The sequence below is a fragment of the Bemisia tabaci genome, chromosome 3 (genome assembly GCF_918797505.1).
Source record: "Bemisia tabaci chromosome 3, PGI_BMITA_v3".
In the NCBI taxonomy this organism is placed as follows: Eukaryota; Metazoa; Arthropoda; class Insecta; order Hemiptera; family Aleyrodidae; genus Bemisia; species Bemisia tabaci.
The window spans coordinates 12163345-12178933 of NC_092795.1; the positions used below are offsets into that span (position 1 = coordinate 12163345).

The following is a 15589-nucleotide window of genomic DNA, read 5'->3' on the forward strand; positions in this document are numbered from 1 at the left end:
CGGTTCTTAAACATCAACAACGCATATGTTTAAGTATGCATGATTCGGACCCCCCCCCCCCCCTGAAAAGGAGTTCAAACTTATGGAAAAAACATTTTCACGACATTACTGAGTGTGTCTGACCTCCGAGAGTATTTTAACCCAAAAATCTCGAGATTGAAAAAAATGGACATCAGCGGTTTTCACACGAGCCGATTCAATTGGAAGTATGAGCAAATTTCTTCTAACTCTGGATACAAGTCGCTCATTTTCCAAAAGAAAAAAAAAAGGTAATCAAGAATGGTAGACGGATGACTGAAATAGAACTACTTGTGAAAACGAGCCATTTTCTGAGGAGCTATTAACTTATAATCAAGAGTTATTCCTATTTTAAGTAATTCAAGAATGGTGAACAGATTATAAAAAACCCATTTCTTTGTTTTTTCTAAAAGCAAATTTAAGAGAAATACTTGAGAGCGCTTAAAAATTTCTAAGGAAAAATCAATTTTAGAGTCAGAGTCATTCAGTTACAAACAAAACTATCCAAGAATGGTAAAGTGATGACCGAAGATCATTTTTAAAGCAAAATTGAAGAAACTACTTTCAACGAGAGAAATTTTAAGGAGATAATGATTTTAAAATGAGGAAACACGAAATTACTGTTGGTAACATGTTATTAAAAAACTTCAAGGCTTCAAAACTTCAACAAAACAAAAAAGAAGAAAAAAAGAACATTTTCATCACATCAAAGGTGACTTAGGGAATTTAGGCCCCACTAGTAGTGCTTTCCCAGGGATAAGAGCTGGCCCCAGCACCACCAAAAACCCAGAGTGGCGGCAAAACCACCATACTCTGACTGCTCCCAACGATCTTCTTCCATACCTCTTCATAGATCATTAGGAAAGCTCATATTTGCTGTCCCATGACAATAAATTGCCCTCCACAGGAAACACCAGTTTCTGATGCAAACCACAAGAATTTTGGTAAAATTTTAAGCGTCAATTTGTGTAATTTTGTGTATAATCCTCCCCGCTGCTTGCTTATTTGATGTTTCCACTGCTTGATATGAGGGACGCAATGAGTCACGTGATTCTGTCAGGTTGACATCCTCCTGCCCCGCTGGTCTGGTTGATCCAGGGCTGCCAAAATTTGTGAGTGTCTCAAGAGAAGTGGTCATGGAAAAAGTGCTTCATATCTCACTGTAATATAGGTAGATGAAAGTGTCTGAGATTCAATCTTTGGCGACAAAAACCTTTAAAGATAGTTAGAATAATCTGGAAACCACATCTCGGTTCTGTTTACTTTAGTATCAGCTGATTCCATCTGTCTTAGAATCTTCGCTTGTAACTCGAGCGGCTGATTCTTGTGAACGGAAGCATACAGGACATTCATACTTCATGTCAATCATCCTGTTCGACTGAAAAATACAAAAGGAAGTAGTATGAAAACGAAAAATATTTGGATGCATCAAGAAATTGAACTTGTTTCTTATTTAATAAATTCTGTGGAAGACAGTTGTATTCAAAAACAGTCTCACATTACCACTAAAGGTGATATGACATGACAAGTTCCCTCATTAAACCTTAACGCAAAACAAGTTGAGCGCATTGAAAAAAGCTTTGCCAGTTGAGGCCTGCCTTCAGGCCCTCAAAACTAAGGTTCAGGCCAATCTAACTAATTCCTTTCTGTGACCAATTGTTCCAATAAAAATTTCTGCTTGAGTTAAAGAACCAGTTTAAAGCAATTCAATGCGTAAGCATGATTGCTTCTTCCCATCAATTCAGCACACTATGGTCTGTGGTTCAACCATTTGGTCGAATCTGAACTACCGCATTTTATGGCATACTTCAAAACTGTTTCCTGACTGTTCAAAACAGAGACCCACGGGGTCTCTGCAGAAATAGCTGATTAAATGAGAGAAGTTTTTTTCTGGAGAGCAGATTCTAGGCTCATGCAATTGTTGTTGCATGCAATGTTGGACAAACTCGAACAACTCAAACTTTTGTTTATTTTTCAAGTTGGCCCATACATAGCCCTAAAGCATTTTCTTGACATTCATTCGTGGGATACTAAGCGGTTCCTGAGGTAAAGCAATAAACATGCCTTAAACCCACTTAAATAGCATCATATAACTAAATAAATGGGCCAATCATAGTACGGATGGATCTCCTTGACATGGTACTTAATTGTCAATAAGCTCTTAATAGAAAGAAAAGGACGTTTTCTTGGATAAAAACTTACCTCTAAACAATAGTAACAAAATATGTGAGAACAATCGATATGAACTGGCAAAATAGGAGTTTCGTTGCAAAATGCACATTTCGACCTGGTGGAGAAAGATGCAGATTCTCTGGTACTTGTCGAGGGTTTTGAGATCACTTGAAGAAGTTTCTTTCTGAAGTACTGATAATTTATTAGAGGCAATGCAAATCCAAGCATTTCCTGTCAAGAAGGTAGAAAAAATATAAATTTATTAAAACATTCTGAACTATTTGAACTCATATTCATACTTATTAGGAAAGTTATTGAAGTATTGTTCACACTGAGATTGACGACTCAATTAAAAAAAAGTTCTGACACCAATAAATTAGATGGCCAACTTTGATAATGCAACAGCTAAACAATTTTGATTCTTGCATTTAGTTTCAATGTGAATATGAGTACTATTTTTCTTGTCCAACTCTTGAAACGGATAACATTAGCACTACCTCTAAAAAGCACCGCAAAGACATGCGCAAGGGTAAAATTCTGCGGATAAATTCTTGCCTTGAGTCAGTATGCACTGAATTCTACTAATATCTCTTCAATGAGCATTACTCGTGGAGAGGACATAAGTCATTCTATGCCGAATCACCAAAAAAAAAAAAAAAAATAATAATTAAATAAAGTTGCTCTCCACCAACCCCAAGTATTTTTTTCATTTTTTTCATTTCTCTATCTATTGGAAAGAGGCTCTTAAGCCATTGTTCCAAACTTTTGAGATTTCTCTTTCTCCCACAGTGGCCTTCTTAGGGTTGCGTTTTTAGCTGATTTTTGACAAAATTCACAGTTGAGGAAATGAGCTTACCCCTGAGTTTATGTTACTTACAGATCTAAAACAAAACTAAGATACTAATTTGTTTTGTGGTTTATCTTTTTCAAAGCACTTACTGTATTATCTTGAATGACATCAACCCAAGCATTCAGTCTCATCCCTCTATGCAGAATTAGGCTGAATATGGAGGTAAACTATTTAATAGAGCTCCTCCATCTCAACTTTAAAAGCTTTTTTTTAAGCTAAGAAGTTGATTTTAGACAAAACCCAGAAGCATCATGAACTCGCTCTCAAAATTGGACACAGGAATAGAGAGTTAAATCAAAGATCCATCAAACATGCCCTACCTTTGTATCAAAGGCTAACCCCTCCTCCAAAAAGTGGTACAGGCAAATCCCTGTCAGGGGGCTGTAGGCTAGCTCCATTTTTTGAAGACTTGTGAACTCCGGCAGTCTTGCTCATATTACCTAGAATCACCAGCCTTCCTGGCAGTCTCAACCAGTTGAAAAAGAACAATACAACAATCTTCTTTTCCACTTAAAAATCCAAGTCACATGGTCTATTTTATCTTGAATAAGAACCAACAAACAAATGCTGTTTGTTGGTTCTTATTATATATAAGAGGGACCACAAAATGTGGGTCAACAAGGATCACCTAATTTAATGGCTGATAAAAAGTCAACTGAACTTACAATGAAACCATGCCACAGTAGTTCTCTGGTCATGTAATTGTATCCTATCATTCGAGGACTGCGCGCAACAGAGACGATTTTGAGACCAAGTAATCGGTTGGTCAGTGTGGGATAGTCTCCATTTCGCAGGAACACTAGAAAATTGGTCAATCTGAGAACATCCATAGTGACGTCCACCCAATGTACAAATTGTTTGACCTGGAAAGAAAAATCACTTTTAAAAATATTCTGGGATCATGTACATTGGTAGAAAAGTCCTTCTAGAATCTTTTAAGCTTGATGTTAATTTTTTCCTTTTTTTTCTTTTTTTTTTAAATAGAATAAGAAAAAAAAAGCTCCATATGTCAACAATCGGTGTAAAGGACCAATCAATCCTTTAATTTTGTAATTTTTGCAGGCCTGCAACTATTCTTTTTGCTCTGACTGCTGTCCTCTTTAAAATCATCACTCTCGCATCATGTTTCATTTACGTCAATGATTTTTTAAAAGGGCAGTTTACTCACGTGAGGAAAATGGTTTGATATTCGCTCTATCTTTAACCTCCAGAAGTCATTGAGCATTTGAAGAATTAAGAGGGCATATCCTTTGTGGGTCGAGAATGTTCCCTGCGAGTACTTTAGACTTAGCATCTGTTGGCCGAATGTGCTCTGAGACTGCAAGACAGACATCTGAAATCAGATGGAAAATCAATTAAAGCAAGAGAATTACACACAAGATGTTGTGAGTTTAAATGACAAATTATGAATATAATATAAATTAGTTAATTCTTCAAGTCAAAATGAGACATTTGGGTGGTACAATATTTTTCCCAGAAAAAGCATCCTTTCAGAGCTGTGAGTCCCCAAATCCTGAGATATTAATTACTTGACTTCCAATTCTAACACCCATATTGCTTCAAACGGAACAATATGAGGTTAATCCGTGTATTTATCAACACGCTTTCCAAACTTAGGATAAAATTAGGATTCCAACACCTTAAAGGAGGTATTAGAGGTATTCTTCAATGTTTTTGAGGATTTAACCAAAAGTCATGATTACTTTACTTACTGCCCCCCCCCCCCCCCCAAAAAAAAAAACTCAAACATCAATCTTTCCATGCGATTAATCAGTTTTAAAATATGTAATTGCCTCCAAAATTGAAAAAATTTTGCCAAACCAGCATCATTGTTTTTGGGGGTAGTTTTTCTGGCAACTGGTGAGCTTATAAGAAAAGAGATGAGGAAAATAAAATAATTTTGCACGATCTAACAAATAATGAAAATGATACTAATGTATTTAATTATTTTACTTTGCCCTCCAGTTAGAGCCCCCTAAAATAATGAGTTGAAATCAAGAAAAAAACCATAAACGCCTTTTGGAAGTGTTGGGATCCTAATCTTGAGGCCAGAACTGAGAGATACAGTGAAGCAACTTAATTTGCTCCCTTGTGGTGAAAAATTATGGGCAGAATAAGACATATATTAATTGATTTTCAATGAGTCTTGGGGACATAACTCTAAAGGCAGCTATTTTTGGAAAAAAGTTAGGTAAGTATACCACCACCAAAAAAAAAAAAAAACAAAAAAAAAAAACGTTTGTGAATTCTTTCCAGAGCTCATGCTATTCTGTCACTGAAAACTTTAATTCATTTAACTTTGAAAGCTGTTAGCTTAGAAAAGAGCGTGTTGTCTGATATAAATTTTAAGGGAGGAGTCATTCATACATGATGCCACAAAAAAAAAACCAAAAAAACTGATAATGTGAAAAATCACCATGGAAAAGTTTTTCAATTCTTCAGGCACATTGCTAAAGTGAGGAGTCCTTGAGAGTCAAGAAAAAAATTGGCTTTGAAAAATTGTTGAATCCATCGCTCACCTTCCATATAATTAGATTTAAGATGATACTGGTTTTTGTTTCCAGCCGGTCAACAATCCATGGCTGAAAATAAGCAGAGAGGGGGTTGCTTCAATATAAGATCAAGCTAATGGGCAGCTGAAACAATTCTTTGCCAAGGCAAAATGTAAATCATATTCCTTTGACTGTGCTGTTGAAAAATATCTCCGATGAGCTTGAAAAAATATTTACCAGACTTGATTACTATGCACTGACAGAGGTTATGCAAAAAAACGATTTTTGGGCTCACAATCGGCGAAAAGTAATCCAAACAACCGAATATGGTGCTTCGAAATTACCATGGTTCTAATCATTCTTAGTTTTAGGTATGGATGCATAAACCCTTGAGAAGTGTCTTCCCAAAAACTGAAACACTTGAATATTCAGATTGAAAATACAGGATGTCATCTGTTATCATCATTAAATTTGAGGGAAAATTTTTGGGGCTAAAATACAACTTTTATATCATCAGGATATGCTGCAATTGTGGAAATTTCTAAGTCAAAGACCCACATAAGGCCTAATTTCAAAGCTAAAGAAAAAGATTCAATTTAAAGTCCTCGGCAAATCGCAATTGATGGGCTTCACAGTTTGCTTCAAAAAAAGAGGCATGTGGTACTTTTTGTATATTAACCAACTATTTCTGTTTTCCTCTACAAGGATAAAAAAGAGGCAGAAATCCTGCCATCATTTTTCGATTTAGATGTATTAATGAATCAGAATATACATGTTATAGTAAATAGATGAGAAGAAGAAAATAATCAAGAAGAGACTTTGAGATGTTTTTCCTTAGCTGACAATATGCTTGCATCTGATGTGTATCTTTGAGTGTGATGAATCTAATAAAAATAAACTAAAATGCTCACTGGAAAGTACTTTAGAGCTGCTTGAACTTGAGACTTCAGGATATTCAATAACTCTTCATCCAACAATAATGCATCCCACTGAAACAAAATTTACTACGTCAGTGTTTGCCAAGTGCTTTAATCAGAAAAGAACAGAGCAGGACTGAATCAAAACTTGAAAAATATTCTATTTTCCAACAAAAAAAAGGTAAGTAAATACATCTATGTGGAGTAATTACTTGTTTCTTCTCTTGCCCGATTTTTCTGAGTTCTTTCGCACATTTTTAAAGTGTAAAGCTGTGATTTTCATCCAGTGAGTGGAGAGTCCCGGGAAGCTTCTTCAAAGGATAAAGCTCCACTTGGACACTTTTTCGAGGAAAATGCACCTTGATCTCTATCCAAAATCATCAGGGTGCATAAATCAAGGCTTAAGGATTTTCCCCTTGTCCAGATTTTTCATTACCCCGCTCAGGCGTCTGCTGTCTTGGGCTCAGTCAGCATCCCTTGTGTCGAGTATGAGGAGGGAAGAGAATGTGGGGTCCTAGGATTGGACACCATAATTAAGATATAAAGTTTCTTAAATTGCTCATGACTTACAGAGGCGAACACAAGATAGGTACATTAGGAGAAAATAAACTACGAAATAATTAAGAATACAAACCACACCATGAACAGTCCAGACCTGTTGTTGGTTTGAGTATGGTGCAATCTGGCTTCTGGCCAATCGGCGACCGTTGTAGCGTTGTGATAGCGTGGGGGCGATCGGGAGTGTACTACCAATCGCAGGGGTTCATAGAGCTTGGCGAGGCGAGGGAGGCCTCGCTGACGACCTTCCAAGTCGGTGAGGTGGTGGGGGGGATTCCCTGTTGGCTGACAGCCGAGCGGGTGATTTGAATTTACTCAGCTTTAGTGAAGTTGCTTTGTTCCGTTCCTAACGGGTGCTATTGCCGCGAGGATTTTTATTTTTAGGGGGAAATTTCTTTTCTCGACGTGTGGTTTAGGGTTTAGCTTGATAGTGATTTGGAAATTGTTTGTTTCTTTGATGGGTGGTGAATTCTATGAAGTGGTGGGGAATATCTTAAGGATCTCCTGTGTCTGCAGTAAAGAATATGTCGAGTATGTGTCGTCTTTTTAGTCTTCTTTGAGTTTCGCTGTTGTCGAGTAATGACAAAGCCAAATGGCTGCGATGGCCTTCCAATCGATGAATGTGGCGTAAAGTCAGTTCTTTGTACACTAAACTGCGATTAATATGACTAAACTTGAGGAGTCAACAGGTTTGACAAGATTACTGAAAACATCATAATTGTGAGGCGTCTTGTCCAAAGTCAACTGAATACATACTCCTTGTAGATTGTTGTTAACATTCCAATAATAATAATAAAAAAAAAATAAAATTTTGGTATCGCATAGTCAGCAATCAACTTTGATAATGTTTTTGGCTTGTGTAGTATTCTGGGAGAAGTAGCAGGTGGGCGGGTAAGCCACTGCTTGCCGCGCAATTCGAACTTACGGGCGCTGCATACAGTGAGTCAACGCATTCGCTTCAAAGGGCTCTTCGAGGCAACTATCAGACGATTACCATGGGCACTTACTACTCAGTAGCTTATGCTAGTACAAAAAGCCATAAATAGTAATTTGAGCTTATGCTAGTGCGAAAAGTCATAAATAGGAACTTGAGTGGGTGGTCTCGTACTGTTACTGGGAGTCATATGGAGCGTACAGGTCCAAGATATAGGTTCTCTTGAGACGGCAAAGGTCTTGGCTGTTGTCTAGAAGGTTTAGTGCTTCTTCGTTTGGATGATGATTAAGCCTGGCTATGAGTACATGGCCAAGACGTGCAAGACGTAGGAAGAGACGTGTGAGGTGTTCTTGGACAGTCTTCATGTTTGCATTTGAATGAATGACATCTACATAACAATAGTTATGTTAACCGGTAATTTTACGCAGGAATTTGTTCCGTGCAACTTGTAGAATTTTAAGAGAGGAGGGGGAGCAGTTCCCCAAATTTGGGAGCCATGGGCCCAGATAGGTCTGATAACAGTCTTGTTGCCTTCGACGATGACTGATCAAAAGCTATTGTTGATTATGGAGCAAGAGGATTATTTTATTGGTAAAAAAACAAATAGCAATGAAAATTCTTAAGGATACTTACAGAGGTAACTCTTGATGCTCTTTTTTCGATGAATTTGCTCATTTTCTGTGATTATTTCTATAAAAAAAAATAATAGAACGGCTGTTATCAGCTTATCAGTTAATCAGGGTTGGAGGTTAGGTGTGTGTTACAGTTGAGGGTGTTGGTCGGTGCAAAGTCGTGAAAGTTTAACGGTGCGCTAATTACGGCTGCGGTTCGGCCATTTTGTTCTGTCACAGTCATAGGAGCCGTTTCAGCGTTAGCCCGCAAATTTTCTTGATATAAGTTTCATTTCCTGCTTTTAGTTTTATTTTTCAGTAGTTTTTAATAATTTTAATATTTAGCATGGAGGAAAAAGCTTCATTGAAGGAGCTTGATCAGTGGATAGAACAACTTAATGAGTGTAAACAGTTAACTGAAAGTCAAGTCAAAACATTGTGCGATAAGGTATGTAGCTTTATAATTCATTATTTATCATCTTCTATCAATTTTGAACTTTTCCAGCGAAGCCTAACTTTTTTGCATTAGACTAGCAAAGATTCATTCATCTGCCTCTATATTTTTGCCCTAAATTGTTGCCCTTTTTACGACTTCATGACAAGAAGTCTGCACTCTTGCCTCATCGCTTTGAACGTACAGTGGCATCTGTTCGGATGGTTTGGTTTGTATCTAAGGGTACTCTTCCCAAGAACTATTCTCCCTATCATTCCTCTGGCTCTAATCAGTTCGTGTAGTACAGCAGGCCCCTTGATGCGTCAATCCCATCGGGAAGTAGTGTGCTCCAATGTTAACCTCCAAACCGTTGTGATTGGAAGAATTGATTAGTTGGTGTGGTCATTACCATTTTTCTTTATCTTTATCAATTAGCTTGTCTTTCACATAACCCCATCTTGGAAGTTTATGCTTTTGCCCACTCAACCCTTTTAATCCATCACCATCTTCGGTAAGCTTTGCCTAATCCAAGTTAGCACCGCCCTGACCTGACTTCATCACAGGAAGGGTCAACTCAAAGTTTTTCCCTGAGCCAGATTGATAATGAAGGAAGTAGGAAGCTGTCCTCATGGGTAAATCCTTGGCTATAATATAATTTTTAAGCTTAATTTAAGATTAAGGATTACACCTGTTGTTTCATTTAATGAGGCTTATTTTGCTGTCATTTGTAACTCAAAAATTAATAGTCTACCATTGGTTTGTATCAACAAACTTGTATGTCCGAATTGAAATTCATGAAAAACAGAATAAAGGTAAAAAGTAAGATGATTTGACTTACAATCCACAAGGAGAGGTTTATTAGGTACAGTTTCTGTGTTGGATACCTACATACTTCTGCTGCTCAGGGGCGCCTTGGTTGCAATACACCCAATCACCGCTAAATGAATTTACCCACTCGCTGAGTGAGACATGAGATCTGCCATTTTAATTCCAGTGTTCATATTCATTCCTGAAGAGTATGCAATAAATCCTCTATTGCACTCTAAAAATTGAGGAGCCTATGCAGCTTAAACTTAAAATACGAGGAAATGAGTACCTAAGAGGATGATAGCTTAACATGTCAATAACCAATGGAATGAAAAAAATTTAAGAAAGATATTTGAATGCATCAGGCTTTAATTCTAAGCATTTACCGCGTTGCTGATAAATGATTAAGAACCATATGACTCGTGTATCACGAATCACGATGAAGGAAAGGCGCCATGGTACATTGGTGCATTGAATTTAATTTAGCTATGTATGTAAATAGGAGTTAGAAGAGTTTCAATGTCATCAGAGATAAACTGATGTTAAAAAAAAGTGTGCCCCACAAGAGTCAGTCAAAGCCTTAATTAACACCAAGCTCACCTGGAACCTAAAACTTCAGTGAGTGATGCATACGTATTGTAAAAAGTGAATCGGCAGACATTCACCTATCAGAATCATTCATATTTAAGCTCAAAGCTCATAAAAAGCTAATTTAAACCATGGTGTTGAGGCTTTGCTTAAACTGGGAGTTTCTGGGGTTTGTCAGGGAGTAAAAAATATCGGGGGAAATTAGGGAATTACAGGGAATTGATGCCAAAAACCGGGAATTTCTTCTCTCTGTGTTTTGAGATTAAATTTTCAATTGGGAATTTTGTTGACTCGGCTGCAAAGAATCAGGCTAGAGATGAAAAAATTTAATTTTTCATACTTTGGTGAAGAATCATGTTTTTCCATGAGAACCTAGAGGAAAATAAGCGGAAATCTGGAGTTTTCACAAGGGAATTATTCCGTAATTATCAAGACAAATCAGAAGATTATCGAGGAATGGGAAAAATGTAAATTCTAGATACCATGATTTAAACTCACTGAGCAGCTTTTCATGTCGTGTCCACTGCGCACAAATTAGCACTGCCCAAGTTGCATCAACCGAGATATCAAAATCAAGTACATAATAGAATTCTACCTCCCTCGCACTGTATATCATTCGTCATAAGGTCTCATGTATTGTTTAATCACATCTGTCTCTCTGCACCAAACGCCCTCCTTTCCTATAAGTTCAGGAATTCTAGACTTTTTCCAACGGCAGGTGGACAAATAAATTAAGTGCCGACAAGTAATTTATTTCCAGATTTTTGTTTTCAATAGTTGCAGTAAAGTCTGAGACATTTTTCAGCCTTTAACTAGTAATTCTGCAGTAAACAAACCTAAGTCTACATGCATTGGATTTTAACCTCCCACTCCCAGGATCTAGGGTCTTGTCTTCCTAAAATGTTGGAATCTTAAAATTATGTTAAAATTATGAACCATTTGCTAATGATTCCCTGTTAAATGTATCCTAAAGTTGCTGAAATGCCTGCCTGGAGATCAATATTAACCAAATATGCATTCTCATAACCTTGCTAAACTACCTCATACTTATTATTTCGTTGAAAAATCCCTATTTCTTTTACGGTATCCAGGATTATTGTAAATGGATTCTCACTGGTTTCTGAGAGCTTGGGTCTCATATTTTACACAGTGTTGCTTGACTGTCCACACTCAATAAACTGTTCTATATCTAATCTAATTTTTTTTTTTCCAGGCCAAGGAAATTTTGACGAGGGAATCAAATGTTCAGGAAGTGAAATGTCCTGTCACAGTGTGTGGAGATGTCCACGGTCAGTTTCACGACCTCATGGAATTGTTTCGAATAGGTGGCAAATCTCCAGACACGAATTATTTATTTATGGGCGACTATGTTGATCGTGGATACTACTCTGTTGAAACAGTTACACTTTTAGTTGCTTTAAAGGTGAGTGATTTTTGCAATAAAATAGGGCGTTAGGTTGTGTGGTAAAAACGCTGGATTGACAAACGTATGGAATTTCCAAATGGTTAAGTGGCAAGGAATTTTTACAGGGTTGCGGTATAGTTTTTCATTTGCAAAGTTTTGTGGAATAACTAAAAAAATTATTACCCAGAGGGGAAAGAAGCTAATCAAAATCCGATCAATTAAAAACTGACAGTCTATTTGATGTAGCAAGACAATCCCTGAATATGAGTTCAGCCAATCAGCAAACGCTGTTTCCTTTGCCTGGCTGCATACTCAGCATGCGCCAAACATATAATTTCTAATAGGTTTCATTTTTGGTATCTTCCAAATGGGGTCCGTTGCCAATTAGGGATAAAAAAAAAATCTGAAAAATTCCTGGGAGCTTAGTTTACTCCATTCTTACAAAAAATAAAGTAGAAAAAGTGGGTGCCTCCGACCTATTTTCCGTAAATCTGTACTACTGTACCCTGCATCTAGATCTTTGGATTTCTGAACAAGGAGAAAGAACCTTCATTTCTCGCAAAGAATTGAAGTTCACATCTAGTTTTGATCAGTTTTCACATTGTTTTCTCATGTTTGACTATCTATGAATAAAGTGCACAAATTTTATGTTCTGTTTCCCCCTCAGGTTCGTTATAGAGAAAGAATAACTATTTTAAGAGGAAATCATGAGTCCCGGCAAATCACTCAAGTTTATGGTTTTTATGATGAATGTTTGCGAAAATATGGGAATGCCAATGTTTGGAAATTTTTCACGGACCTTTTTGATTATCTACCACTGACTGCGTTAGTTGATGGACAAATCTTCTGTCTGCATGGTGGTCTCTCACCATCAATCGACACCCTAGATCATATTCGTGCACTAGATCGGCTACAAGAAGTTCCTCATGAAGTAAGTTTTTCAGCCATAACTACTCTCTTTCATCTATTATCACTCTGCGTGTCCATGTGCCCAGCATTGCATACAGCAAGCGGCTGTTTGAAAAATCCTATCACTGGACAAAAATGTAAATCAAATCCATCTCCTAATTATACATTAATTTGCTCACAACATTCATTGTAGGAGATCCCTATTGCTAAATCATATGCAATGAACCTGTCAAAATATTTTATTTTTAATCTTTTCCTTCAGGGAATCATTCAGCACATTGTTGTAAAATACTTGTTTCTTTTAAGCTTTTTCCTAATATTTGTTTCATTTGTTTTTTGCAGGGTCCCATGTGCGACCTTCTTTGGTCAGACCCAGATGATCGAGGAGGATGGGGAATCTCACCCCGTGGTGCTGGTTACACTTTCGGCCAAGACATTTCGGAAACGTTCAACCACTCTAACGGTCTTACACTAGTTTCTCGAGCACATCAACTTGTAATGGAAGGATACAACTGGTGTCATGATCGTAACGTTGTCACGATATTTTCAGCTCCAAATTATTGTTATAGGTGCGGAAATCAAGCTGCAATCATGGAACTGGATGATGGCCTCAAATACTCATTGTAAGTGCTTTTTGTCCGTCTCCTCTTTCTGTTTCAAACTTCCTGGTGGTTTTGCAATAATCGTTGACAACATTGTAGGAAAGAGTTTGAAAGAATCTAATCATGGTTTAGTCCACTCTCCAGGCTATTTATCTTTTTATCTCTTGTCACGGAAGTAGATATTTCTCCACTACTTCATGCTGCAGAGCTAGAAAAGAACTCAGTTAAAGTAGTAATTACGGTCACAGGAGACTCAGGCCCTCTGTTTGAGAGGATTAAAAATACAGGGGTGTTGCAGTCAAGCAGACATGCTCCCCTAGGCTGGAATAACCCTCTGGTTTCTCTCTGTAGAATATTTCTGAAGTTCTCATGAAAGAAGGGGCAACATATGAGAAAATAAGACCAGCTAGACTGTTTAAAACTAACCCACTGATACTGAGAAAATAATTTAAATTGGTAATGTGACTAATGTTGCTTTTTTTTATTTAAATTACAGCCTACAGTTTGATCCCGCACCTCGCAGAGGAGAACCACACGTAACCCGCCGCACACCTGATTATTTCTTGTAAATGGACCGTATTATAATTGATTGACTGTAAGAAATTACGCATTAATTTAAGTCTAAATTTGTATAGAAACATATGAATGAACATCTTTGAATGTGGAGTTAGTAAAGTGTTCTGTGTGAGAATAATGAATGAATAAAATAAAAATAATGTTTAAAAATAAAAATTAGAAGCGAGATTTTAATGAAAATCGTAATTTTTTTGCAAGTTAAGCGAAGTTATTTGTTGAATTTTTTTAACTGTGTGAGTTATGGACCATCTCTTTGACTCACAATTTTTTTTTTTGTTTATTTATTAATTAATTTTTATACAGAAATATTGTGTTAATTGTGTTTAGGTGGCTTTAATAAATGTCATAATTACTACAAAGATAACCTTCTGTCTCTTGGTTTAATGATGTTAGTCTCGCAGAGAGATTCCCATCTTGGTATAGATTAGTTTGATTTGAAACTTTTATCCCTATCCATCTATTAATTCATTTCTTCCCAGTGTATTTATTGTAAAGGACATCTGCTATTTACCATCTTGTACTATATTTTAATCTACATTTAATGCACGAAATTTTAGTAGCAGAGAAGTTTACACATACAATCTTCTTCACTCTGCTTTCTAAAGAAGGTTCTCCTTCTGCCTAAATACGTGTCTAATATGCTGATATCAAATAAATTGCTCTCCTTGACCAAGCAATTTCTCTCTAAATCAAAGATAAAAGCTGGTCTTTTATTTGATCATCGTAATGTCCATCGCAGTATTCATCTTTCATAATAATCACACAATTCTAACGCTGTCTTGATATTTTTCAAGATTATCATGTACAAGTGTAAATTACAATAAAATGTGCATTTTTAACTTGAAAAAGGTTTCTTCATTTCTCAATCTCCGAGGCATTTTGTATGTATTTTAGCCTTGTTTACCCATTTTCTTGAGTTTGTTTCTCAATTGCTTAATTTGTGTGGAAAATCCTTTATTCTGTTTCTACCAGAACGTATTAATATTTGTTTCTAAAGCAAGAAAGGAAGGTAGTTTATCAAATGTTAATACCAGGGCAAGGAAAGTTAATGCTTCAAAGCTCCTCATGTAACTGAACAATTGAAGAAAATCTATAGATCTGACTCAACAGAATAAGTAGACTGCATCCACAAGAATGCAAGCCTTGATCATTCTCTTGTTATCAAAGCCAAACTTTTTTAATGATTTCAACTAACCCATAAAGCAAACCCATTTTCGTCCGTGCTCATGAAGGCTCTCCCACTTCAGGCGACTAGGTCGACAGCAACTTCAGGAAATTTTGTTACCACTGTTCTATGCTATAACTGACAAGTCGACGGTGTAAGTCGGCAATCACATAACTCGGTTTGCGACGTCGCAGACCTCCTGTCATACTTTATTCTTTAGACTGAAAACTACTCAATGGCAATTCTTTAAAACTGCTTATTTAACTTTTCCTCTCTGTGCGAAGAAAATTCTGCATAAACTTCAAGGAATGATGTCAATTTATTCTCCTTTGAAATTACATACAGGCGGAGGTTTTCAGACACCGCAAATGAGATATGTGATTGTACACTTACGCCGTCTAAGTATTACAATCAAGCTTTAGACAGCAGAAAAAATAGAGAGATTACAGTTGGCATATATTTAGATTCGACCATAATTTAATTCATTTTTTTGTGAGAGGAATAAGAGGGGCTTCTGAATATAGGAGAACAACCGATAAATAGTCGTCCCAA

General features: G+C 36.8%; 2 protein-coding genes across 2 annotated transcripts; one reads left to right on the top strand and one right to left on the bottom strand.

Moving 5' to 3' along the window:
- Nucleotides 1-635: 635 nt before the first annotated feature.
- On the bottom strand, nucleotides 636-8721 carry LOC109044303 (peroxisome biogenesis factor 2). Its single transcript, XM_019061953.2, has 7 exons — nucleotides 8575-8721; nucleotides 6444-6521; nucleotides 5560-5622; nucleotides 4209-4373; nucleotides 3706-3903; nucleotides 2221-2421; nucleotides 636-1396 (listed from the first exon to the last, which is right to left on the bottom strand). Exons 1-7 carry the CDS (start codon nucleotides 8614-8616, stop codon nucleotides 1289-1291), a joined length of 855 nt encoding a protein of 284 aa, XP_018917498.2. The 5' UTR covers nucleotides 8617-8721; the 3' UTR covers nucleotides 636-1288.
- A 47-nt stretch (nucleotides 8722-8768) lies between these two features.
- mts (protein phosphatase 2 catalytic subunit mts) lies at nucleotides 8769-14720 on the top strand. The gene is made up of 5 exons (XM_019061952.2): nucleotides 8769-9000; nucleotides 11594-11803; nucleotides 12453-12716; nucleotides 13037-13317; nucleotides 13793-14720. Exons 1-5 carry the CDS (start codon nucleotides 8899-8901, stop codon nucleotides 13863-13865), a joined length of 930 nt encoding a protein of 309 aa, XP_018917497.1. The 5' UTR covers nucleotides 8769-8898; the 3' UTR covers nucleotides 13866-14720.
- The last annotated feature ends 869 nt before the right edge of the window (nucleotides 14721-15589 follow it).

Excerpts from the sequence above, each read along its gene's own strand:
- LOC109044303 (XM_019061953.2), bottom strand. The coding sequence starts at position 8,616 with ATGAGCAAATTCATCGAAAAAAGAGCATCAAGAGTTACCTCT. Across the intron at positions 3,904-4,208 it reads TATCAAACCATTTTCCTCAC|GTCAAACAATTTGTACATTG; the intron begins GTGAGTAAACTG and ends TTTTCTTTCCAG. Across the intron at positions 1,397-2,220 it reads TTTGTTACTATTGTTTAGAG|TCGAACAGGATGATTGACAT; the intron begins GTAAGTTTTTAT and ends TGTATTTTTCAG.
- mts (XM_019061952.2), top strand. The coding sequence starts at position 8,899 with ATGGAGGAAAAAGCTTCATTGAAGGAGCTTGATCAGTGGATAGAACAA. Across the intron at positions 9,001-11,593 it reads TCAAAACATTGTGCGATAAG|GCCAAGGAAATTTTGACGAG; the intron begins GTATGTAGCTTT and ends TTTTTTTTCCAG. Across the intron at positions 12,717-13,036 it reads TACAAGAAGTTCCTCATGAA|GGTCCCATGTGCGACCTTCT; the intron begins GTAAGTTTTTCA and ends TGTTTTTTGCAG.